This window comes from Poecilia latipinna, unplaced genomic scaffold (assembly GCF_001443285.1).
Source record: "Poecilia latipinna isolate Pla-1442-1.1 unplaced genomic scaffold, P_latipinna-1.0 Scaffold811, whole genome shotgun sequence".
NCBI classification, from domain to species: Eukaryota; Metazoa; Chordata; class Actinopteri; order Cyprinodontiformes; family Poeciliidae; genus Poecilia; species Poecilia latipinna.
The window spans coordinates 69,729-96,743 of NW_015113427.1; the positions used below are offsets into that span (position 1 = coordinate 69,729).

Here is a 27,015-nt window from a genome sequence, read left to right on the forward strand (position 1 = left end):
CCACCTTCCTGACTCAATGATGCAGAGAAAAAGAGTGAAAAGCAGACAGGTCTTATTCAGGGTCTAGAGAGAAGGAGATGATTGTTGTGTAAAGTGAGGAGTTTGCACTTAGTGATAGATGTCTCCCAGTATTGTTAAAAACTGAGGCTGTAAAAGCTGCCAATAAGCGAGGAGAAAAGCCACCGTCCCCTTTCTGTTCTGCTGACGTCTGAAAAACAGTTATTTATTAGTCCTCAGAAAAGCAAGTAAAATTTTAAAGATGCATTCACTAGAGTTTGACAAACGGGATTCTAAACATGCTGTGGAAAAAAAAAGAAGCCCCGCTGCCAATAGTCATGTGGGTCATTCTGGTGAATTGGAATAACAACCTGCTACAGCGTCTGCTGATGGGCGTGTCTTCTGTCCTGCCCTAATTCATCTTAGCCGACCGAGGCCCTGTGTGTTCATATTTCCCCGGGGGGAGAAGAGCAGAGCATCAAGCTAACGAAACAACACAGCGACACTATGTACACTTTGCTTCTTTTCCATGTGCTCGCTCCTTACACCACCGTGCAGTTGGCTGAAAACTAACAGCATTTGACGGCTGCTTATTTGGAGACTCAAAACTAATGAGAGACCAGTGTAATCTTTTTAGACCTATGCATTACTGATTAAAAGCTCCTGCTCAGTTGTTTACCCAGACGAGGATCTGATAATTTGTCTGTGTTCTACTAAGGATGTTAGCTTGAATCGATAAAAGTGCAGCAGGTGCCAGCTAGATCCCTCTACAGGACAGCCCTAACAGGGTTAACAGCTCCGGCGGTTGATCAAGACGTACAGGGCCGGGGTCATCTTGTGCAGCATTCCAAACAAGCACTTAAAAGTGAACATACTTAAAAGAGCGTCCCTCGCTTTTTTAATAAAGTTAGTCACGCTGAGCAGCAATGCAGGCAGGCTGGAAAAAGATTCTTTGCCTCAGAGCAGTATAAACCAGTCAGTTGTTCAAGAGAACCTCACACGGCTCATGAAATTCTCTGGATCAGCAAATTGTTACACAGCCCACTGCTCCTTCCAATTAATTATTTACCCTTCACCCTGTCCTGTGGAAAACAAAACCCTTGCTCTGTGTGCCACAAGACAAAAGCAATAAAAAGGAATCAGAGCTGAGGTGGGGGCTCATATACCCAAACATACATAAATGATCCAAGAACAAGCATAACAATATGCATCTCAAACTTAAGTAAAAAACAGTCATTGTGACTGGAAGTGCACTGAGAAATCTGATCAGCTTACTGTTTAGAGTCCATTGTGGATAATGTTAAAGAAAACTCAGCTAGCTAGTTTCAGTTGTGTAACAAAAGGTTTGTTTTGGCTATAAATAATCAATAAGTGCCAAAGGGGGTTTTTTTTTTTTTTTTTTTTTTTTTTACTTGACCTTTTATTTATATAGGGTAAATGTCATTGAGAAAACTAATTCTTATTTTCAAGAGTGACCTGGTCCAACATTGTATAAAACCAAATAAATTCCACACAAAGTGCATACAGTGCCAAAACATATCAGATAATTAATTACAAAGCTATGGTTAAGAAACAAGCCTAATGTAGTAGCCTACTGCCATTTTCTCAATATTTTTGAAAAAATGATACTTTAATTTTTGTTCTGCTTGGCACTGTGAACTTGTTTTTAATTAATTTCTTCAAAACAAGGTTTGTGTTGAGGATTTTTTTGAGAAGATAGTTTCTTAGCAGTACATATTCACACTTAGCTGTAATATCACAACATTGGTATTTTATTTTGAAGACATCAAAATTAAACCACAATTAGCCTTTTTTTTAAGCAACTATTCAACCAATATTGTCATCGTAGCTAAAATTTTCTTTGATATTTGATGGGCATGTTTAGTCTGCTATGGTATATAAATATATAAAACGTGGACAGGAAAGACTCAATTTATACAACGTCATGATGACGTCATTATGCCGTCACGTGACTCTCTTCTGGCGTGCTTTAATGCGGAAATATCTTTGTTTGAATATCTGAAATGTTTGACTCTGAAAATTGCTAGCTAGGATGCATATGACAACTGAGGCAGGAACACCGCCTGTGCAGCCACGACGAACCGTGCCAGTTTATGCTGAGACCAAAAAGCAAGTCACGTTGAATGTGCGTATGTTTTTTTTTGCATGTGCATGTATGCGTGTGTGCGTGTGTGCTGTATGTCGGCACAGACTTTACTATAGGACTGCGTCCCAGTTCGTGACGGCTCCTCCATCCCACCAAACACTCTCCAATTTAGGACTTTAGCTAAAGGATGCAAATAAAAATTCCAAAAATGACAGCTGAACCTTATTTACAGTTTCTTCACAATTTCTTATAGATTTTCCACAACTGATGGCAAGTATCTCCCCAAGGAGAGTGGATACTGGAATCAAATCTAAATGTGCACATTTATTCACCCAGTCATTTTATTTTGTTCATTTTCACTCTAACAGATTTGTTTGTTGCAATGTTTTTCTCTTTTGGGGAAACTGGAACCCAATGGTGATTGCATGTAGTTCCCCTAAAAATCCCAGCTCGCAAAATGTTTGTGTGTCTTCAGCAGAAAGCAAAGCTTTATTTCTCTGGTTTAAAAGTATCTACTGAGAATACACTTTCATAATAAATTTTGATTAAATAAAGGTGGGAATTCAGAATAACATTGAGTGAAACAAAGAAAAATATGAAATCAAGATGTGATTGTGTGTGTCCCAATCCTAAGAGCTTCAGGTGTGTTTTCCATCATTAGTAAAATCAAATCACAATCTTTTACCCAGCACTCTGTTTCATTTTGAGAGCAAGCCTGTGAGTGGGAGCTTTTGTTGTTACTTAACTATTCTAAGTGGAGATTTTTTTTTTTTTTTTTTTGCTAGACTTAATTTGCAGAAGTGGTCCTAAAAATGAAGTACTAAACAAGAGAAAGTTTCAGCTGTTAAATGTGTATACATGGTAGCAATTAGTGCAACTTTTTATGACTTATGTGGTTACTTCTGTGGTTATCCTGCAGCACAAACACAATCCGATTCTATTTGCTAACACCTCTATATAAAAACAGATTGATTCATGTGTCTTTGAGTATGTAACTGGTCAAATCAGGCTTATGTTTCAGAGGTTTTCAGCCTTTTTATTCCATTTTAGTTTTTCAAATTTATCCAACCTTAGATAGCTATGCACAATGTTGAGCCATAGAGATAATAGTAGGCTACAAAAGCAGGTTGTGATGGTGCACTCTCAAACCACAAAAATCATCAGCACAGCATGCTGAGCTACAAACAACATAACAGCCTGCAGCTGTAAGGGCAAACCCTGCTGTGTTGCACATTTAGTGTCACAACAGGGAAGCTTTAAATGCAGCGAGTCTCACAAAACTGACCATTATGCACAAATTACTAACACTTATCACTTACACAGGTATGCACTGATTATTGTTATATGATAACATAGTAGTTGTATTTGGTCCCTAACAATTTTACACTTTAATTTTTTTTGTCACTCCCACATAATTATAAGTAAGGCTTTAAAAAAAAAAGTAAAATGCAAAGGTTCATGTAATTACTGTCTGATTAAAAAAGTAATTATTTTTTCAGAGGATAGAAGAAACTGCTTCACAGATGTTCACTGATGCTCTGTGTGGCATCAGAACATTTAATTTGAACGAAATATTTTCCAAAAACCTTCCAATACACACCTAACATAAAATTCTGTGATAGATGACAAATATTTTTTTTCTAAAATACATTTTAATTCATTCATTTAGTCAAATAAACCACTGATCAATGATAAAAAAATAAGTTACAAATTTAAAAGCAAGTAGTTTGTTATGTTGCAAAGACAGGTGACCCATTAAGGTGCTTACAAATACTACAGAATTGTGCCAATAAATAAAGAAATGCATGTTTATTTAGAAAATGATTTGCAATGAAAGCTTTGATGTAGATGTAAAGAATTAAGGCACTTTTACCTGAAATGACAGCAAGAAATCAACAATATTCTCTACCTAAACTTTTATTTGACTTAAATGATAAATTGCCCCCTGGGACCAGCAAACATTACAAACCATAAGTTATGACGTAGATACAAGTCCATTTGTCTAAAGATGTAAAATAAACCTTATTCTTGAAGAAAAATAATTTAGTTTATTGCAAGTTAAGCACATTTTGTATGTTCTTACCACTAGAAGAGAGTTTACAAGGGAACAAGATATTTTCTTGAGAAGTCTCTTGATCCTTGAACTTTTCCGTATGGTTGGAAAGTAAAAAAAAAAAACACTTTCTGTAGCAGCACGAAATGCCCAACAACTGACCATGAACAAACTTACAAAGACATGAACACTTCACTACTCAACCTTGTTGTCCTCTTTTGTAAAAACACTGTCTGTATTCATAAAAGGAAAGAAATATATTTTTGCTGTTTTGATATAGTTCAAATTCAAAATTATATATATTCTAAAATATATGTACATGTTGATAGATTTTACGTTTTTATCTATGTTATGGAATACTGTCTGTTTAAAAAGGTAAACAAAAGGTTTTTAAAAAACTGTATAATCTAAACACAGCTATCTGTGTAGTTGTGTCAACGCACAACGTTAGCTTCTAAATGCTGAGTCGGAGTTGAGAAGAAATGGGGGAGGAAACCAGATGCTACTAAAATTGTTCAGTTATACATTGCTTTGAATCTGAGAATACACAGTAAAAATGTAAAAAGTCAGCAGGTGTTAAAGTAACACTTTTGAAAGTGTTAAAAGATTGACACCCATTTTTTTGTTAAATTAACATTGGTCTATAATACTGAAATGGGTTTAAGAAAAGAAACTTTCCATTTCTGTGTATTGTTTTGAATATTTTCCACTGGATTTGATTGATATTGACACTTTGTGGGTCAATTATTTACTTTTTTTAACACCACATTATGTTTTGTGATCAACACTACACTGGTGTTACTTTTAATATATTTTAACACCAGCACCATTGTAAATGTTAATGTGACACTCTGTATTGTTGAATTTAACACCAGCTGATTTGGACACATATAGACACTTTTGGGTGTTAATTCAACACTGGCATTTTTCCTGTGTACCGTTTTTATTAACTGTACAGTATTTGTTATTGTGTTGTAAACTTTTCTTTATTGCACAGTCTCTTATTTCTTTTATATATCAGTTGTTTTTTTTTACCTTCTTGTCAATTTGCATACTCCCATCTACTGTCCACCGAGAGAACATATAGTGTTTCCCCTACCATGATCCAAGCCCCTCTCCCATTCCGCTCCCCCCAAGAAGATCATGCATGTGCTAGCTGTAACTGTTCCCATTCAATTCATTTTATTAGACTAAATGACATGAGCATTGTCGTGAGCTTTTTCTGTCCCTGCATATCGCTACTCTCAGATTTCTCTTAAAGTTAGGTTTAGAGTTGACACATTGACCTGGACGCAAAGGTGCGTTTGCCAGTCATACTGTTCGTGCCTCTGTGTGTTGGCTTTGTGTGCTGTCGGGGTGCCTGGTCGTGCACCTCAGATTTTTTTGTATTTCAGTGCGGATCTTACCCACCACCTTGCACTCAACCCAGACGACAAACTTGGAAGGTTCTCTTGCAGAGCAGGCATTCTATGAAGGCTCATTTTCGGAGAATACTGCACCAATGTGCAGGTCAAGTGCAAAATCCACATCACTTGCTAGACTTGGGCATGTTTAACTCAAACTTTTAAAAAAACGTGACTCGACTCAGCAGTTACTCTCCTGTGACAATTAGCAGGAGCAATTCCCCTATTCCTGGTACACAAGCAAAGGCACAAAAAATACAAAGAAGCTCAAGTGTTCTTTGTTCTAGGACTGATCTCTCAAATAATGATATATTCAAGCAAGCGGTTTCTCAATAACTGTTAAATATGTTTTATTTGTACTAGTGGTCATTAAATTGACTATATAAATCAGGGGTCCCCAAGCTACGGCCTGTGGGCTGGATCCGGCCCGCCTCCTCATTTGGTCTGGCCCCCTGAACAATACCAGAGAGCATTCAGTGTTTTTTTCCATATATATGTGGATTTTTCTTCAACCACCAGGGGGGCTCTTGAGCAGATATGAAACTTAGTTTCCCTCAATGGAATATATACTAGTCAGTACCAGTCACCGTTTCGCTCACGGTTTTTTTCCATTTGCATTCTGGGTAAAAATCTATCTACAAACGCGAATATGTCGTCGGCAGTAATCCAATCCCCCCTCCCCCCAGCCCCCTCGACAAAACTTTTCTCGAAAAACTAAGACCGGCCCCCGACCAGAAAAGGGAACAGTCATGTGGCCCTCGCAGGAAAAAGTTTGGGGACCCCTGATATAAATTCTTAAAAGTAGGGGTTTTCTGGCCGATCAGCGATCTTTAAAATGCGTGACCTGCCGATTCCAAATTTGGAATATACCTTTTTTTTTTTTTTGTGCTAAATATATCAAAAATTTTGCTAAGGTGGCACCAGCAGTGTGATTGTTAATTGTGCACATGCAGACATACAAGATAAGATTGGTTTCACATGTAAGTTTCGGTGAGTAGCCATTTGTTTGCTTGTCAGCAGTTATGCCTTACTTTTTTCATTTAGATTTCATTAAGAAGATGGATTGAGGAGTACTCCATATATTTAAAACTAAAGCCTCTTGTAGCCTAAGATTTGAAAAAGTAAAAGAATGACAAGGACCTGTTGTTATTGTTTCTCAGTATAATAAAGCTATTCAGGATTGAAAGTCAGACTTGGAAAAACAATACTAACTCATGTTGAGACAAAAAAAAAGGATCTAGCCATTTAAAAATGCTTTAAGAAAGTGAAATTCAGAAAAATGAAATATATTTGTATTAAAAGTAAAACAAACTAAATAAAACATGGACACATCTCCTGTAAAGAGTATGGTGTAAATCTCTTTAAAAAAATAAACAAAGATAAAAAAAGGATTTCTGTGATATTTTGCAATTAAAATCATCTAAAACAGGAATTTAAACATAGCATATTGTCAAAGTAGTTACTCATTTTTTAATTACTCTCTCCATTTGTTCTGATTTTTACGCAGCACTTCTGCTGTGGAGAAAACGATGCTTGAAACGCAGCGTTGAGCAACTTGTTTTCTGATATGTCAGTTTGATTATTCTATTAAGCTGTGCGTGCAATGAAACTACAGAAGCTGGAGCCAAATCAGCAGAACCTATTGACCGACACAGTTGCATGAGTAAAATGCAGTGGACGTTGTTGTTATTTCTTGCTCATACCCTTGACATTTCCCTCGGTGTGTTGTGTATGCAAAACAATGCTCGTCAGTTCTTACAGCAAACCTGGGATTTTGTGTATTTAAGATGTTACAGCAGATGGATACGTCCCTCTATGTAAACACTAAAACATGATTTAGCTTGAAGAAAGCCAATCAGTGGGCCCACTAAATTAATCCCAACAACACAGAAACCCGTATGCACACTGAAACATGAGGATAATTGCTTTTTAATGAACTCACATTATGCAAATGCCCATTATGAAGCCATTAATCTTTGGGAGTGTTTCTACCTGCCTGACCACAACTAATGCCAAAAAAAAAAAAACCTGATGGATAATACGCACAAAACATGATAAAATTGAAGAAACATCTTTTATTTCTTTGCTCTTACTTAATAGCAGACAATGAGCTGAATAAAGCAAATTCATCAGTTGTTCAGCGCATGAAAACTGATGAGGAACAGAGGATGAACATCAGTCATGTTCCTCTGACTGATTTTAACTAACACATGGTTGGTTTAAAAAGTTTACATTTGCAAAAAAGTAGTAAAAAAAACTGGAAAGTTACAAAAGCAAAAGACTGCTTCTTCCAAAACAGGGTTTTATCATCTTGAAACAAATCAAATCTCAAAACTGTTAATACTTATGGATGCCAATAAGTTTTGAGAAATTTTTACACCATCAGTTTTACTCTCAATTTTTTAAAACAAAGTTTTTGATCATTTACATGGACATAGCCACTGATTGATGTTTGTGGAATAGTGTTGTATGTAAAATGTGTGTGTGACAATCAAATTTATAATGTGAGATGTCTGTCAAAAAATATAACTATTATTTTTGAGTACAACAACCCTTAATAGGGTTGGTCAGCTGACCACAGATGGGCCACCCTGCTTTTCCTCTGTATTCAAGAATCAACGCCTCTGAGGAAGCAGATATTTGTGTAGGTTATTGAAGAGAATCAATGGGCATCAATGGTGCACAGCCCCTCAGTGTTCCCAGTATGTCTTTGTCTTCAATCACACAGCTGTTTTGTCTCGTCGACTTGCCATCTGTAAACCCAGCTCAGGGCACGATGTTAGTCATTCCTAAAGCTATTATTTTGGTGTCACAGCCCCACTGTCACAAGAAAACTCATTGGAATAACAGTGATGAGTTGATTTAAACCACCCCACCACCTCATTCCCTCAGGAAATCTCACAGAGAGCCCAACTTGGATACAAACCATCCCTTTAAAGGACGTTCGTGTCTGAGGCCTTATTTATTACTTCACTTGTTTGCAGGTTTTTTCTGTTAGGTTCACTAACTTTGGAAGTCCTATCAAAGTACTGCAATTGGTTTTTCATTTGAAGTTTTTTGCTGACTATACTCAAATATTCAGGCTTACAATAACGAGAGGGAAGTGAGTATGATTTACATTTTAGCACTGGATCCTGTGAAATATTTCAATTTTGTGAAAAACAGAAGTAACCCACATATTGCATTATATTCAGGCGAGGGAAAGAAAAAAAAGTAGCAGCTCTGGGTGGATAAAACGCTGGTGCAGTGTGAAGGGACAGAAACAAGAAAACATCTCTTGCAGCCTTTGATTAACATGGGGAAAAACTGTAGATTAAGAGGTTTTGTTTTTCATCATCTCTCCAGGACAATACAGACCACTGGGAGATTTCTCCCCCTGCCAAAAAAAAAAAAAAAAAAAAAAAGATGGGCATGAAGCAGAGAAGAAAAGCGGAAATCCAGGAGTTCTTCTCAAATGAAGTGCTGGCTCCGAGAGCGGAGTTATTATCCCAGTCTCTGAAACTCGCGAGGCACATGAATTATTCTCCCCGATTTTCAAAGTCAAAGTGGAGTAGAAAGTATACAACAGCAACTTAGGGTGGATTGTGGGTGAGCAAGTGGGAGAAAGGCAGAGAGAGATGCCATGCTTATATTTAAGAGGCAGCTAAGACGTGAATCAATCTTAGAAAAGCAGGGTCAGCAAAGGTCATGAATGCGTCATTTCAGTCCACACGACATTAACTTTTAAAATATCTAAAATTAGACAGATTTAATCATCGGTCACTTTTGATTAAAAAGGACAAACAAAGGGGGGTGACGGTGGTGGTGGGGGGAATCCTTTAAAAACCTTATTTAAGAGTCAGTGAAAGGACTACTGATATTGATCCACAGACCTTAACCCTCTTTTTGTTCTGTTGTGGAGGGCAATTTTGTCATTCATGCTACCCGATGCCTGCAAACTGAAATGGGAGTGAGACCTAGAATCATAATATGTGGCCATGTTTAAAGTGTAAGGCTGTAAAAATCACACTGTGTCACGTTTTCATGCAAATTCAATTTCTCAGGGGGTACTCATTGCTTTGAGGATGCGAGTGCCTGAACCAGTAAGTCAGCATTTTCTGTCTTTCATCCATCAAAACTCAATTGAAAGGTATTAATGAAGCACATTGCCACAGGACATGATGAACTTGTACAGGTTTGCCATCCCGCTCACATTTAATTTTAAATTAGGTGAAGACACAGACCTTTTTTTTCCCCTGTTTTTTATTTCACCTTTATAATTAATTTGTGATCATGTTCTGGAGGACACAGATTGAATCTTAAAAAATTAATCTCTCTCCAACGATTACATTTGCACTAAAATTTCCTTTGATCCTTATCATCCAGATGCCTTTTTTGTCAGTGTTTAGATCTTTCGCTATATCTCTGTCTCCCACTTACTATTGGTCAGATATGCAATAGTGTCTCTGTGTTTTGTCCTTTTCTTTTTCCTGTTTGGCAAAAGTCACCATTGTAATTGAATTTCTTAGCTTTTAATGGCTGTGTTACTCCAATCAGAGATGAGGAGCGTTGTTTATCTCAAGTCAGGCGGAATTAGCTGAAACTATTTGTGTAAATGTTAATGTAGAAAGTATTCTGAGAAATCGAAACTTGGGCTTTTCTAAATAAACTTGTCGAATCTGCTTACATCAATCCACTAACACGGCTAGGGCGAACCATTTCTGGAAATACACTGCGACAATCTCGTTCTACAACAGCTTATTGGAATTATTTGCAGAGGTCTGTGACTTTCTAAAATTATAATTACATGATTTGCTCCATTCCATCTTCGTAGAATTAGTGTTTTTACTTTACAAGCGTGCACACCCTATAAGTTATACCAGTCACAAACTGTGGTGACAAAGGGCTGCAGTAAAAGTAAGTAAGGTGAAGAAAACCCAAGTATCTTACTCAAACATCATGCAATATAACCTTCTGAGAGGGTGGCATGACTGCAGGCAAGGCAGAACAAAGTAGAATGCAAACTACAACCCCAAATACCCCAGGGCCTGGAGGCAAATTTGATTAAAAGTTTGTTTTTCTTCACTCTCAACAAACAGAGGAGCTCGTCGATGCGGCACTGACAGTTAATTGGACTTGGCAGGGCCACGAGTTCATTCGTCAGCATTGTGTGGGGCTTGCCTGGGAGGAGCAGGACAATCGATGTCCCCGAGGACGGCTTGTAATCACTGCAACACTCCAATGAAGTCCAGGGTTAAACATCAGGAGATTGCAGGTGCACCAGAGGATCTAAGAAAGACTGCTAATATGCTCCCTTCCCCAAAGCAGACCAAGGACACTGCAACACAACCCCCAAACTGATGTGGTGATCCTCAAGTAAAGGGCAACCTCAGGAGACTGTTTTTACAAAAATTATCATAATGTCAAGGTTCGAAGGTATCATCACCTAAGAGTTTTAACAAACATAATAGTACATGGGAAGGTTTTTAATATATATGCTGAGGATTTCTATTGAGGGAGACGGTATTCAATTTGAAATTCACAAAGAAAAACAATATTTTACTGTTCTTGATTTGATTTATAATGGCTCTACAACAATCGTTTATTTTTGTTCAAAGGCAGAAAAGGACATGTACTTCAAACAAATGAAGCTCAGACAGTAGCTTTTGGATGTAGCTGATGCTATCAAACGTTCTATGACAGGCTATGACATATTTAGCTGGAAGTATTAAAAAGACCACTGCATAAACACTGTACTCAGAGATGCAATGCAAACCGCAGATATACACACACACCACTGCTTCAGATTTTAAAAAGTGCCACTCAGTGATGATTCTCTTGCTAATAATAAAAAAATGCTTTTAGCGTCTCTAATGACAAAGTAGTCCAGCCTATTTTCTGCTAATAATTATTAGACCAATTGGAGTACTATTGTAGTACCTTTTATGGACTTCCAGTCCAAGCTGGTCAGGAAACTATTGATAGAACAAAACCAGATGGTGACATTATGGAAAGGTTACCTACAATGTCCAGATATGACAAAGCACCTTAGTTTACACTCTTCATGCAAATACATGAAATGTGATTACATAAACACTTTAAAGAATAAGTGTTAATGAAAACATTACACAAGTCAATATAATTAGTTACAACCTATCTCTACGTGGAGAATTAAAAAACACAACCACCGTTTAAAATCAGTGGTTTCATGCTTTTAAAACAATTATTTCTAAATAAGCTTTTTTCAAACTTTTTTTTTTATATACAGAACAATCGTTAAGTAAATCCTTGACAGTCACAGCTAGTAGTGAGATAAATGTAAAGTTGCTATCCACTAAAACAATATGTTGTTTCAAATTAAGCAAATCAAAAGTACACAATAAACGTCCACCAAATAAGTTTCAAGTAAATGTGTTAATGATGCAGAGTATTGTCACTTCTTCCCATCTTGCTTATTGTAGCACAACTCTAACAAAGTTGTATTAGCTACTTGTCTAGCCTGAAATCAGCTGCTAATATGCTTGCCACTTTTGTCTCTGCTATACTTTTAAATTATAGTTACCCTGATGGGGGAAATGCCAGTGTGTCTCTTATTTTCGATGCAATCACTTTCCAAAGTTTATGTATTGGTAATAACAGGGAAACACTGCAACCTGAGTATTTTCTTGTGCAAATTTTAGCTGTAGAACACTCAACCATGGAGTTTTATTGTGATGTATTTAAATGTTGAACAATTACACTAGGACAAAGATGTTTACCAGAAAGAATGTTTAAACTTTGGAGTAAAAAAAAAAAGAAAAAAGATAACAAACTAACTAGAAGGACAATCTTCTAAATAGGAAGCAGAGTGCATGAAATACAGTTGATTAAATATGCCTTTATTTTTTCTTTAGCTGGTATTGTGCAGCTGTGGCTCAGTGAGCAAACAGGCACTCTTCATGATTTAAATTATACTTTAAATCTTATGTCAACACAAAAGATTTAGGATTCACTTTTTTTTACTGATTGATTAAAACATTATTTGTATTCTAAGACTGGTTCATTTTTGACTGTCTACATTTCTATATTGTTTAAAACGATCTTAATCAGGCTGGGAAATGATAGGTGTGCGTGAAATGAGTTAGGTTTTTGTGAATGTGTCTTGTTTGTGTATTTTACACATACCATTGTTGCAGTTGGGAAGACTAGACAACCAATAATAGGTTCAAAATCCTATTCCATGTGGCAATTGCCTAAATGTAATCAGATGGTTTTGCTTTCTAAATCTACCTCAAAAGACAAAAAAAACAAAACAAAAAAAACTAAATACTATCTGGATGACTTGTTGGAAAAGTATATTTAGCACTTTGTTCTCAGAAATTTCACAAGAACAAATACTAAAAGTAAAGTTTCTAAAACATTTTGAAGTAGTTTTACCAGCTGCTCTGTTAATGTATTTAACTGTGGCTAAAATACACTCAAGTGTGAAAAGGCCATCTATATGAATTACTTAGGAAAATCAAAAGAATCGCTAGAAATAAACTTTATAAATACTGAAGTGGAGCACAAATCAAGCATGACTTACAGACTGTGAAAACAGCTTTGTTCTACATTAGTATTCAGGCGATAGCTTATCTCTCTAAACTGTTATCATAGCATTTCAGCTATTTTAGACACACTGACCTTCTCTTAAGGACATGAGATAAGGCTTTTTAATGTCCTTATTAAATCAAGCCATCTAAGCAGGCTCTCTGAAGCCTGTTCCAGAAGTCCATAACTTCCTCACACAGGCTAATAATAAGAAACACAGAAAAATACCAGCAGATCTGTATTTTTCATGGTCTTATGAACATAATCTCAACATGCAGTGAGGTCCACCAGTTTTCAGTGCAGGTATTTAAATGTAAAGACAACATACATGTACATGAACTCGTACAAAAAGCCGCATGCATTTTTTTTAAGTTGTCTCCCAAAGGTAATGGAGCAGTGAGTTCTTGAGGAATAATAAATCCTGCTTAATGGGATGCTGCAAAAAAATTTCAGAGCCAAGCAAAGTCAGTCTGCATATTTTGCCAACAAGACCCATATGCACAGAAAATATTACAAGAGACATATGATGCATGTCATTCTCAGACAAAAACCCCATTAAAGGGCTGTGATTGTCAGGAAAAATCATTTTTATCCAGCAGTATTAAATATATTATGGACACTGGTGTGGGTGCATGAGCGTGTGTCATCAGCGGTTAAGACAGATGTCATCTTCGGTGTGTATGTTTTATTTTATCTGATAGACTCAATATCAGTCAGCTGAAGTCTCGGCATGGTGATTTACACCACTCATCAGTCACTATGAGAGCTGCAAAAAATGATCAGACTGGCAGGCTGAGGCAGATCATGAAACTTTAAACTGACAGAAGCACAGTCGTGACATCCACTTTGTTCAATCTACTCTGCTTAACAGAAGATGTTTTTGAAAAGCAAACAGTGAGGTGAAATGATTGGGACTTTCACTGGCTCCGGACTAGTCAAATTCCCAATTTGAAATAAGTTTAAATTATGTATCCTGTTGGCAAGTTTCAGACCAGCATTTTTCACTTGTAAACAAATGGTCCTTTGCAAAACAAATGTAGGTAAAAACACATGCATGAAACAGCAAGATTTACATCTTAAATCATCCTGCCATTCACTTCATTTTTCAAAGATAGGGGGAATGGTAAATGGCCTGTACTTGTATTGCGCTTTATCAAGTTCAGAGGACACCAAAGTGCTTTGCACTACATTCATTCATTCGCACACATATTCACACACTGATGGTGGCAAGCTACTGGACTGTAGCTACAGCAATGTGCCAGAAGTGAGGATGCCACTGGGCTCCTAACCACCACCAGTTGGCAAGGTGAGTTAAGTGTCTTGTCCAAGGATACAACGACAGCGAGATGGAGCGTGGGCTCAAACCAGCAACCCACCGATTAAGAGACAAATTCCTACCACCGTCATAAAAAAAAAAAAAATTATAATTCACCCTTAAATCATTTTTTCTTGGCAGGAAAATTATGCATCATGCAAAATAAAAGACATTATAGCATTGAATAACTTATCTGACATCAAAAGGAAAAAAATAAGATATATGTCTGGTGTGAAAAGGTTTGAACAGCAGTTTTAACTAACCAGAGGCCTTAATATAGTTATTATATTAATTGGGATTTATTTACAACTATCAGGCTTTGCAAACACCTTAAGGTAAGACACAAGTGGTGGACTGGTATACATTTTAACGCCACTAGTAGAAGAGGGTTCTTCTAGATTAAGTTATAAGAAAAACTCACAACTTCAAATGGTCTATCTAACGAGCAACTGCTTTTGAATTTATGTAGACCAAAGGAAACATTAACTTGCAACCTCTGATATGGTTTGTATTGAATGGAATAATTTAATATGCCTTAACTTTGTAGTGTACAATTAAAAAATAAATAAGTGAATTGCACTCCTCGAAAGCCCAATGCAGTATAGTCAGACACACAAAAGCATGTCAGTGGAGTAAACACACACACACCCACGCCCACATACAGAGGCATACACAAAGGCAACAGCAGCTATAGATTGGTCCATTTCCTCCCCCCTTGAGAGAAATACCATCGCCTGGATACTTTGATCTACCAAAATGAACGAGGCAGTTGGCATTGACTGCTACAAGCAGCAAGGAACCCATTCAGAATGATAAACTTAGAGTATTCATAGTTCTCCCCAAAGTGTCTCTTTACGTGCGTATAACCAGAAATTCAATCGATGTAGACTTCCTTGTCAACAGCTGATGTGAAGATGGAGGCTCACTTTTCTTGTTTTTTTTTTTTCCTATGGAGGCTATGTCTAAAAAAAAAAAAAAAAAAAAAAACCACACACACACATAAACACTATTTGTCTGTCGGTTAGATTGATGAAGAGAGACATTCTGAGAGCAAAGCTAAGTGACATTTAGACTGATGTGTCAAGTAAGAGTATATCTGTGTGCGTCTCTGTCACAACCAATGCTGGTTTAGACTTCGGTAGTTTGACAGCGGTGCATGTCAATGTCCCAAAGCAGTGGAATTGGAGAGGAAGCATCTGGCTCAGATGAATCTTGAGAGTAATGTGTGAATACCTCTGGTGAAGCTTCATAAGGGAATTTTTTTAAGCCAAACTCAAGCTTTACATTGCAATTTCAGGTTGATTACCCTTTCATATTGTGTCTTAATTCACTGATGCAACATCATCTAAACAAGATAAAGTGCCTTGAAAACAGTATTCATACTACTTTAACTTTTTCACATTTTGTCACAATGCAGCCACAAACTGCAATGTGTCTTAGTAAAATTTGTTGTGATAAATCTAGCAAAGTGCCACATCATTGTGAAAGGATTAAATGTTTTAGATTTCTTTTTTCTTTTCTTTTTAAGTAAAACAGATATATGTATTTAGTCCCCCTGAGTCCATTCTTCGCAGAACCACTTTTCACTGAAATTATAGCTAGAAGTTTTTTGAAATATGTCTCTACAAGCTTTACGCATCTACAAACTGAAACTTTTGCCCATTTTTTTCTTTGCAAAATAGGTAAAACTCAGGCAAGTTCCCATGAACATCAATTTTCAAGTCTTGCCACAGGTTAAATTGGGTTTAAATTGAGACAATTGAGCCTGCTACCCAATACCAGGACAAGGTATTGATTTTCAACTCACTTCACCATAAAGTCCCACAGAGATAAGATATTTATTTTACTAAAGAGAGCTGGCCAAGTCAGTCACACAAATTAAAGCTATGTAAAAGAAAAAAAGTAATGGAGGTAACTCAATCACAGCAATCTCTCAAGAAAAACAATGACATTTCTCCTTCACTGCATTTTGTTAGGATATTCTAAGAGTGAATTGTGAATGTGATTGTAGTGTAACAAGTGTTTTGATATCATTGAATTGAGGGAATCTTGGGAAATTGTTTTACGACCTAACCTTGGTTTTACTTTAAACTCTGACCTGTCTGCTGTGCTCCTTGGTGTTCATGATATTGTTTAATTAGTCATTTCTTTTTTCAAGCAATGGTTTTCTTTTTATCGCTGTATGAAGTCAAATTGTTGTCTTGGCAGCATATTCTGCTACCTAAGTTGTGAATATTTGCAGCTCTTCCAGATTTAGCTTTGGCTTCTTGGCTGCTTCTCTGATTAATTGTCTTCTTACCCAGATTGTAAATTTTAAGGACACAGCCAGGTCTTTGTGCCTGCATGTGGATTGTATTTACTCATTTAATCAGCTGACTTCTTTAAGAAATTGGTTGAAATATATTTTATTGGGGGTGACATATTAATGGGGATTATATAGATTTTTATTTTGCCCCCCAAAAACGTATTTGTGAACCCTATATTCTTTTTTCTTCCCCTTCACGATTGATCTTTTGCAAAACCCCGCCCCCACACTGTCATTGTCCAATCAAGCATGAGCTCCTTTGTCATGCCGTATTACATGAACAGCCCAATAATATGCATTGTTTAAGGCTGTTACATGGCACTATATAAACCAGTTCAAAGAGAATAAATGAAGCTTCAAATATAGCCTGTCATCACTGACTGACCTCAACCAGTATCACTGCAACTCCTCATTTTGGAATCTAACAAAACAAATTGTTTATTGCAGCCTTAAAGCTGAAAACTTTGCTTTTTAATTAACATAAAACAAGAAGAATGTAGCATCCCACCTGGTGCAATAGCCCATAAAAATGCATTCATGGGCCACATTTATCAGTTAATCACGTGTACGGCACACACAACAGTGGCTGTGGTTGTATCTGAATACAATGAGCAGGAATATGTTACCACATGCACCGTGGCCGACCAAACACAGTAGCTCTGACTATTAAGTGTGATAGATTTCTTTTAAGAGCACAAGGGATGCTTTGTGGTTTACAAATCTTAAGTGTTCCAGTGGCTTTTCAGGTGATTATCTTCACACTATTGATTATTATAAATTCTGCAAACATTTCTACCTCAGTAGATACAAGAGAAATCAGTGTAGAGAAAAGACTGAAGCACTACATGCTCCATATTTATGAACATTTGTCATCTCTGTGCCTTGGGAACATGTTGTTTTGTGATGGAGACACGATATTTAGACCCTTTTTTTTTTTTTTTTCAAGTGATGGCACTTACAGCTAAATATTCCTTGTGTATGCAACATCTATCTTTATCACTCTCTTTATTTGAAAACTGTAATTACTGTGGTATAAAGTGACCTTGTGAAACACACTCATCGGCAGTATTGAATCTCTAAGGGCTGAAAAGAAGCCTGCAATGAAAGCAAAAAAGGACTACGTTATTTCTCTGCAACTCCAAAAAAAAAAAAAAAGAATGTATTTTAAACCACAGACACTCACAGGGTCTGTGGAGAAAGTTCATATAGTTTTCATTCAATAAACTCATAATATCATACAAAGATTGGATTTCACGCTCATTCTGAGTGGTTCTTTTCACACTAGCACATACTGCTTTTGCTGCAGACATCAGCCAATAATATGACTAGGTTCTCAAATCCATGCACAACACGTCAGCAGACTAAAATTACTAAAGACACACTGCTCACTTTCATAAGCAGAGCTCCATTTAACCGAGAAGCTTGCGCTAAAATTGCTGCCATTCCCGATCTAATGAGTTTAAATTGTTTTTCATCCATTTTTTACATGGTAAAAATCCTATTACGAATTATAAGGGAAAAAAAGCAACATCCAAAACAATGTAAACACAATGATGGAGAGAAACATTGCTATTTAATACAGAAAGAGAAGGCAAACAGGTAAGAAGGCATCAAGCATATGAAAACAAGAACATGAACAGATGCGCTAGGCAAAAAAGCATTTATATCCTTTGAAGTGTTTAGTATGTCAGGATGTTACAACCACAAGTTGCAGTGTATTTTATGGGATTTTATGTAATACACCAAAACAACAAAGTGCATAGTTGTTACCTGAATTAAAATAAAACTGCTTTTTCACTGTACTTCCTGCTGCAAGTCTAGGCATGTTTCTACCAGTTTAGAGATTGTAGATTTGCCCAGTATCCTTTGTAAAACATCCCAGTCTGATTAGATGGACAGCATCTGTGAACATCAGTTTTCAAGTCTTGCCACAGATACTCATTTAGATTTAAGTCTGAACTTGACTGACTTTTCTCTGATCAGCTTCCCGGTCCCTGCGGGAGAAAAGCATCCTCAAAGCATGATCCCGTCACTGTGTTTCCTGAAGGGAATGGTGTTTTCAGGTTAATGGGCAGTGTTAGTTTGCTACAACATACCGATTTGTATGCAAACCAGAAGGTTCGGGTTTGGTCTCAAGGCTTGTGTCTGTCAACAGATTCTAATGTCTCGGCACTTTTTCAGTCATACTCTTTCCTATTTTGGATGATGAATTGAACAGTGTTCCAAAAGATTTTCAAAGATAGATGGCAATTTTATAACCTTTATTTATAGTATCATTAAATCAAACATTGGTGAACTAGATCATAGATAGGTGTCTTCTGAGGACAATTGTTTGGACTGGGGCTTATTCATGAGGATTCAACATAAAGGGCATTGAACATAAAAGTATGCCACACTTTTCCGATTTAAAAAAAAAAATCTACGAAAAATATCTTTACTAACCATGTTTCCATTTTCTTCCACTTTACTGCTGTGCACTACTTTGTGCTGGTCTTTCACATAAACCCCAGTGAAAAGCATTAAACTTTGTGGTTGGAACATGAACAAATGAAAAAGGTTCAAGGCATATGAATGCTTTTGCAAAGCACTGTATACAGTAAACAGCACTCTTTTTATGCATCTAAATGTTGAACTGAAGGCAAAAAAGAAAAAAAAGTAGATTCAAGACATTAGAGAAAAAATGTTCAGAAGCTCATTCCACAACCACAACACACAGGAATTAGAGTTATCAAAATACCCAACAGCAACAATTAATCATTCATCAGTCTTTGGAGAAAACGCAAATCTGAATGCTCCAAATTCACACTAACAGATGCAGAGCAAGAATGCGTCTTCAAACAGAAGTCTACATCCTGTTTAGCTGCTTTATGTATCAGATTTGAAACAGAGACTCCTCGGGGTCCAGGCAGGTCACAGGGTAAATCAAGTCTCAGTGGGCCTACCCCTCAAGGCGGAAGAAAAGGATGAAGTGTTTTCTGGATACTGTGGGTGGACACTAGCAGGCGGAAAAAGAAAAACCCCAAAACAACAAACAAAATCTTCTTTACCAAAAACAATTAACTGAATCTTTCCCACCTGATCTCCTTCTGCTCCCTGTCCCTACTGTCCACCGATTCTTTATTTTTCACTACCTGACCCACATAGAAAACTCCTTGCTGGTGGGTGCTGCACCAGAAACTCAGCCCGAGCCTTTGATCCAGTTCCAGATCACTTGCTGAAAGCCTGTCACTTCAGCTTTAGGCCGCAGAGCATCCCACGGCGGCTCTTCATCTCCAAGCACTGGGCGACACACTTTTTTATCACATCATTCACACAACCTCTGTCATGTGACCAGCACATCCTTCCCTCTGCTTCACTTTAAGCGAGAACCAACAAACAAAGAACCCAAGCAGAATAGTGATGAAATAAAGAGCCAATAAACCACAGGGTCAATTCTGTGTTGTTGACCTTTGCTTTCAGGCCGTTCAAATGCTAAATAAATAATAATCTATATTAGCGTTGACTTTATTGTTATTGATAAAGCACTCACTTTATTATATTTTAATATTAGTTCTTTCTCTTTAAATACATACATATATATATATATATATATATATATATATATATATATATATATATATATATATATATATATATATATATATCCTCTATCTGTGCATTAGTGGAAATATAATTTACAGTTACAGTGACAGACAAGAAAGCACGCTGAACCATTTACATAAAGGAAAAAGGAGGGCAGATTTAATTTAAGAATTGGCACGCATTCCTAATTTCTGCAGATGAAGGCTCATAAATGAAAAAGTCTGGAATCATGCCTAGTATGGAAATATGAAGTTATGAATAATGCCTCTGTCTCAATCATCAAGTCTGTTTTAACAAGGTGGATCAGATAAGCACCTGGAAGACCGGGGGAAAAAAAAAAGCACACGCATGGCTGCACTCGTAACTAACCAAGAGTGGGACTAGAGTCCCCTGAGGGCCCTAAACCCTCAAATCCTCCTTGCTGGACCCTCACCAGCCTACAAGAGGGAGCAGCAGCAAACAGCTCAGGGTTGTCATGGACGACCATGAATCTACCTGCAGCAGGCTGAGGCAACACGAAGAGTGGCTGATTTACACACAGCTGCTAATCAGTGAATGGCTCTCTTGGTAATGAAAACTCATAGATCTATACAGAAGCACTACTGATATGATTTTATCTGACATTACTCATTTCTAAATAAGCAATAGGCAGTGGCTGTTCAACACCAGAGTGAGGGTAGGGGGCTGGGGCGCGTAAACTGTTAATGTTATGAATTAAAGATCAGAAATGTTGATGCAGAAAGTGGTTACTGGGTCATGGTTGTGAAAAATAAGATATTCCTGTATGCATGTTTTTTATCCAAACATAAATTTGAGAAAGGAGAACATAGACTTTGCCCTAGCATTTTGCTGATTGCCCAATTCCACCCTCCCATCAGGCTTCAGTAGCCGAGGTATAGGCCCAGCAAACACAGAGGCGAGCATAATAGTTTGTTTCCGCTTGGCCCTGATCCATCATCTGAACAAGTCACAGGCATTGGTCTAATCATGATTAAGTCCAAAACAGAGAGTCAGGTAGACACAAGAGAGGTGCAACCATCCATTCATCCGCTAGATTCATCAGACAAATCACTTCCACTTCCAGCAAATGAGAATGAATTCATTGTGACTTACCTGTTCCATTGGCTGTGCTTGCTAAGAAGAGAGGATACAAAGCTGAGCAGCTTTGAGATAGACGGACGCAAAACAGATTCACAGCAAAGTCTTATGGACCTACTGGCTGTGAGAGCAATTTAGGAACAAATGTGTCTAAGGGCCTAATTGTAGGTTCAGAGGGAAAGCGAACTCACCACTGGAGCAGTCCAGTCCACCCCATCCAGGCTCGCACTGGCATGTGTCAGGAGAGATGCAGCGACCGTGCATGCACTCCTCCGTACACAGAGCTGAGACACAAACATATTTCCCCATCAGTATGACTTATAAGTGAATCAATGCATACATAAATATGCATTGATACATGTAGGTAAATCTAAGTAGCATACTTAAAATGCAGCTCAAGCAAAATATCCAGTAAAATTAGAGACTTAATGTCTCCATCTCTGATATAAATCTTAATTTAGGCTCTCGTGATTGCCATGTATTTCCAGTACTTGACATCGCATTTTTAATAAATGTGTCAACAATCAACTCGTTCAAATTCTTAAGTATGTAAGTACTTTAATAATCTGTCAAAAATCTATCAACAACTAATTTTGAAGTATGAATCACTACCTATTCCTGGGAAGGATTTTTATTATAGATGTAAAAGAAGCAAGGGGATTCTAGGTTTAATTTATAACTGTGCATGATATTCACACTACTGTCGATTTCCAAATACTTCAAGTAAAAGGGATAAAAAAAAAACGATAATCACAATAAATCACACAAATTCTGACATTTACACTGAGTGTTTCAAATATTATCTAAGATTGGCTGTTAAAGATTTTCTTAGTCTCTCTCTGGACTTTAAAGAAATATCTTGATTTCAGTTTAATTCAATTCATTTCAAATTTATCTAGTAATCCCAAAAAGAAAATTTTATGTGGGAACTGTAATTTAGGTTTCTTTGAAAAAGTAATGTAGATGGTGATGTTTGTGGGTGATAAAGATCTTATGTAGCAGTTTGTGCTGCAGCAGATGTGAAACCTCCTACTGGGGACACTGCTGTTGTAAAGCGGATGATCAAGATTGTCTCGTTCTTGTGTTCATAATAATATGAAATGTCCCTTTTTTGCCTAATCAGCTCTTGGGGCTCCAGAACAGTCTCAAGAACAGAGACAATCTTCCTCATCTGCTTATTAGGCTATTAAGTCACTGAGGTCTGATAATATGTTACACCAACAGATGACGGCACTCTAAAACAACAGACTTACATCTAAGCATCGTCTGTTAAGTGCTATGCTGTTTCTCTTGATAATATTACAATAATGTTATCACTTTTAACAGTAATTTGAGGTGAAAAAGTGTGGGCATAAAAAAAAAGCAAGAATTTAAATTTAAAGAGACCTTGGCACCTCGTTTTCTCAGCTGATGGTGGAAGCAGAATACATGAGGTCCAGATATTATAGTCTGACATCTCAGTGAGCCTGATTGGGTCGGTTCATGTTCTGTTTTCACTGTCCTGTTTCTCTACTCAGCACAACAACTGTTCGAACCGACCCAGAGGCTATCCTTTGGCAAGGAGGCGGCAGTTTGCTTATCTGGCCAAGGTTGATGGAAGCTTTGGTGGTTTTTCACTTTGGATCATCACATTAGATAAGAAGAAAAGGGGCTTTTAAGAAAGTCACAGAGTAATGTTGAAGAAGAAAAACTTGCCAAACTTGCCAGAGAGGCACACAAAATTTAGACAAAGGCATCAAAAGGCTTGCAAAGCACAAAAGCATTTATTACAAATAAATGCAAGGTGGAAGGTGATCCGACTTGCTCCGAATCGATTGGTTATAAGATTTTTGTTCTGTGTGCTTCTGTCCTTTTTCTGACTCAGCACAGCACTCACTGGAGGACTGAAGGACACAAAACTGAATTAAAAACACACATCCATTTTAGACTCATTAGATAACCTACAAGAAAAATTAAACCTATTATTTTTACACCAACTTATTTAAACTCAGAGAGAGAAGGAAGAAATGCAAACAAACTTTAAAGGATGTATTTAAAAGACAGGTCAGAGCCAGCAAACCAGAAGATTTAAACAAACTGTACCATTTTTGATAAGATGAATGATGTTCAAGCTGCTAAGGAGAGAGTTTTCCAAATATAAATAGTAGCTAAGATATGTGTTTGAGTCTGTATATAATTTTGACCCTAGAAAAATAAGAGAAAATCTTGTTGACACAGTTGATGGTTTATGAAAAATCATTTAAGCTGTACGTTTCATATTTCCATTTACAGCTGAGTGTTAGAAAAACATAAAACCCAACATGATGAAATCACTTTAATGTCCTTAAAGTCAATATACTTGCGTTAAACCAGCATATTTATATTCAGTTCATCAAATATGTGCCTTGTTTTTCTTAGTTGGCATATTAGTTTGACTCACAAGTGACAGAAAACGTCACTTTTCAGAACACGTTGCTATCAGCAGGCTGAGCTACAAAAGAACAAGCTGTAAATCACCTCTAATGCTCTGTCATATAGTAAAGCTTTAATGTTGCAAGTAGACCGCAGTGTTTACTAAGTCTGCAGTTTTCTTGATCATTTATATTGAGCTACACAACACCAGATTGATCAGGTGGGCATTAGTATTCCTGGAAGTGTTTTCACCAACTGGATGGTTTTCTTTTCTTTAGAGTGGATACAAAAAGGAACCTATATGAGGTGTTTTTCTTTGTTCTTTCTTTTCTTTTCATTTCTTTTCCCCTTTTCTTCTTTTCTTTTGTGGCACCACATTTCAAACCAAAAAGGAATAATATCGCAAACTAGGTACTTAGCATGAACAAATCTGTGGCAGCCAAGGTCATCTGGCCAGCGGGGTTAAGAGAAACTCGCTCTTATCTGGGGAAGGAGACGAGCAGGCAAATACGACGAGAGAGAACCCCTGCCTGATGGGAATCAGCGGTCCACTAACATGGCCTGTGGAGGGATGATACACAATCCAAGGGCAGTGGAGCAGACAGCCTGTCCCCTTAACTGATCAGACCTCATCCAACACTTCCTGCAACTTCTGCTCGTTTTCCTCTCAGGTTTTTCTGCTGTGCTTTGGTCAAAAGAGCTGCAAGTAATTTAGCTTCCTTGTGTGCAAAATTATGACACCCAGGCTATTGTTTGAGAGGTCAACGAAGGAGCTATAGAACACCACTCAATCAGGCTTCGATTCGGATCCACCACCGACAGCAGGGTAGGGATACAACGAGCGTATCTGAAACACCCACCAAGCATGAGTAATTGCAGAAATGCCACCGTGGCAAAAAAAAAAAAAAAAAAAAGCTAAACCAGAGATGGGAAGATAATTCAGGGCAGATTTCTGAGCATCAGTAGTCTAGCAGAAAACTGTCTAATTAGATTTAGCCAGCAAAAAGAAAAGGAGGAAGAGCTGCAACATTTCTGCTGACGAAAGTGGCGAGATCGACTACCTGTAATCAATGAGTCCACGGCCTGCAGAGTATTCAAAGGGAAGAGGAGACAAATTCAATGTCACCATGATGAGTTGATTTCATTTAGTTTCAATCAGCAAATTCTGATCAGCGAGAACAGGGACATGCAAATGTGTCACATCCCAGAGAAAAAAAAAATATGGAAATTAAGTTTTTTGACTAGGGGAGAGAGGATAAAGCGCACCCTTCTCTTGAGATCTGAACCGGTGTACTGAAGGGAAGGCATAATAAAGTAGAAGGTAGGTCTTTCATTTTAATTGAAATTCATGAATCACCCTGCCTAACTCATGTCTAAGGAATCTGTTGGAAAATTGAGTCTTTCATCTAGATAAAAGGCTAATCTAACTCATTATGCAGAGTTGTTATCAGAACAAGGAACAATGGAGCTAATTGGTGATTGCAATGTAATGTTATTAAATTTAATATCTTTTGCCTAGTCTAACTATAACTTATTGCAATGTCTTATACAATAGGTCCCTGTCAGTCTCTACCTGTTTGTGTTTTTGCTGCAATCCATGAGAAAACCCCCATTAGATTTCTGTGTTTAAGACCTTTGAAAGAACATTGGTTTTCTTTTTATTTAAATACATTATAATGTATTGCTTTTTTCAGGGGGGTAGAGGGGATGCCACCTTTTTTTCCTGTAAGTAAATGCCCTACAGTGTGAATAAAAAGCAACAAATGCAAAATGAAAAAGTCATTTAATGTACAGGATCAGTTTTCTGATGAGAATCTAATTACCTTTCAACTCATCAAAATGCGAATACCTAACTATTTTAAACTCAACTCGCTCCACAGACAAAGTCATTTAAAAAATGATGTTCCAGCAACGGACAGGAAAGAGTCATGCAGGAGTCATCTGGACTTAATGCCTTGTAAAAATAGGGAGAAAAAACTCCGCAAAGCCTCTGAAGATATTATAAGCTCTTGTCATTAGCGAGCTGCTCTCACTTCTTCATGCACAACTGTAATAATCATGCTTATTAGAAGGGAAATGAGTTCTTCACATTCTCTTCATACGCTGGTAACATATTAAGGTAATGACTTACAACAGATCAAAGGTCAAAGAAATAATAAAGACTTAAGGGTTCTAATTAAAGAGATGCAGACAAAAGTTCAACTTGCTCTGAAGGAGCCTTAAGAAAATTAAACAATCTTTCCAAAAATGATGGAATAATGCAAAACAGCAGACTAAAGAAGATGAACATCTTTAACGATAATGTGTTGATTCTGTGTGTTTGTGTAGTCGTTTTGGTGGTCTCAACATCCCCAGATTAATTTAGATGCAACTTGTTGAAGCTAATGGGAATATGGATGTTACATCACATGACCACAAAGGAAAAAATGACAGGCAGGATTAATAGGAACAATCCTTAAGCTTTAGTGAAACAAATTTGATAAAGAGCAATAGGTTAAACAAAAAAAAAAATATGGAAACAGTGCACCTGATTTTGTCCTTTTCCTTTTAATTTTGTTTTGCACATTGACACTGTAGCTGATGGTGTTACTGGTATGTTACGCAACACTAAAATGATACGGATTCTGTTCAATTGAAACCAGTTTAAAGTTGGAAATAGATCTACATGAACTATTTTAAAAAAGACAATCATTTTATTCTCACTGTCTGGCATTAAATCAGACTATTATTTTTTCTTCTTTTAGCTCAGCTGTAAAACAAAAATAAGACTACCAGTAGTTCATTTTTGTCCTCTGTAGAGGACATTTCTAAACTTGAATATCTCCCACCCCCTGCATTCTACTGAATTAATTCCTTTTGGTATCTGGAGAGGACATTTAGGGCTTTTCAATGATACCACATATGAAGGGGTGGGACTTTTGTACGTATCTTTTTCTAATTCATAAAAACTGAGTTCATCAGTAATAACACATTTTATGGGAAGAGGCAAAGTAAGTGCATAAAACCTTTTATTACCTTACAAAGACTGTGGGATTTAAAAAAGAATGGTGATTGGACAATTTTTTTTTTCCTCATAGTTAGGAGGATATTTTAACTAATTTTCAAATGCCAGAATAATCAGACAGAATTTTTTAGATTGTTTTTAAAAAGTGCTTTTTTTTTTTTTTTTTTTTTTTTTTCCAATCTGTGGGTTTACAAAGCTTTTCTCTCTGAACA

General features: G+C 37.0%; 1 protein-coding gene across 8 annotated transcripts in view; it reads right to left on the reverse strand.

The window, feature by feature from the left end:
- megf11 (multiple EGF-like-domains 11) overlaps positions 1-27,015 on the reverse strand; it is a 113,245-nt gene that overhangs the window by 50,939 nt on the left and 35,291 nt on the right. For 5 of the 8 annotated variants that reach the window (XM_015047153.1, XM_015047158.1, XM_015047154.1 and 2 more), the window contains 2 exons: positions 21,600-21,692; positions 21,424-21,444 (listed from right to left, as the gene is read on the reverse strand). In XM_015047153.1, the coding sequence (XP_014902639.1) occupies positions 21,424-21,444; positions 21,600-21,692 (114 nt within the window). The remainder of the gene's footprint in view (positions 1-21,423; positions 21,445-21,599; positions 21,693-27,015) is intronic. The other 3 variants (XM_015047159.1, XM_015047156.1, XM_015047155.1) reach the window with 1 other exon arrangement.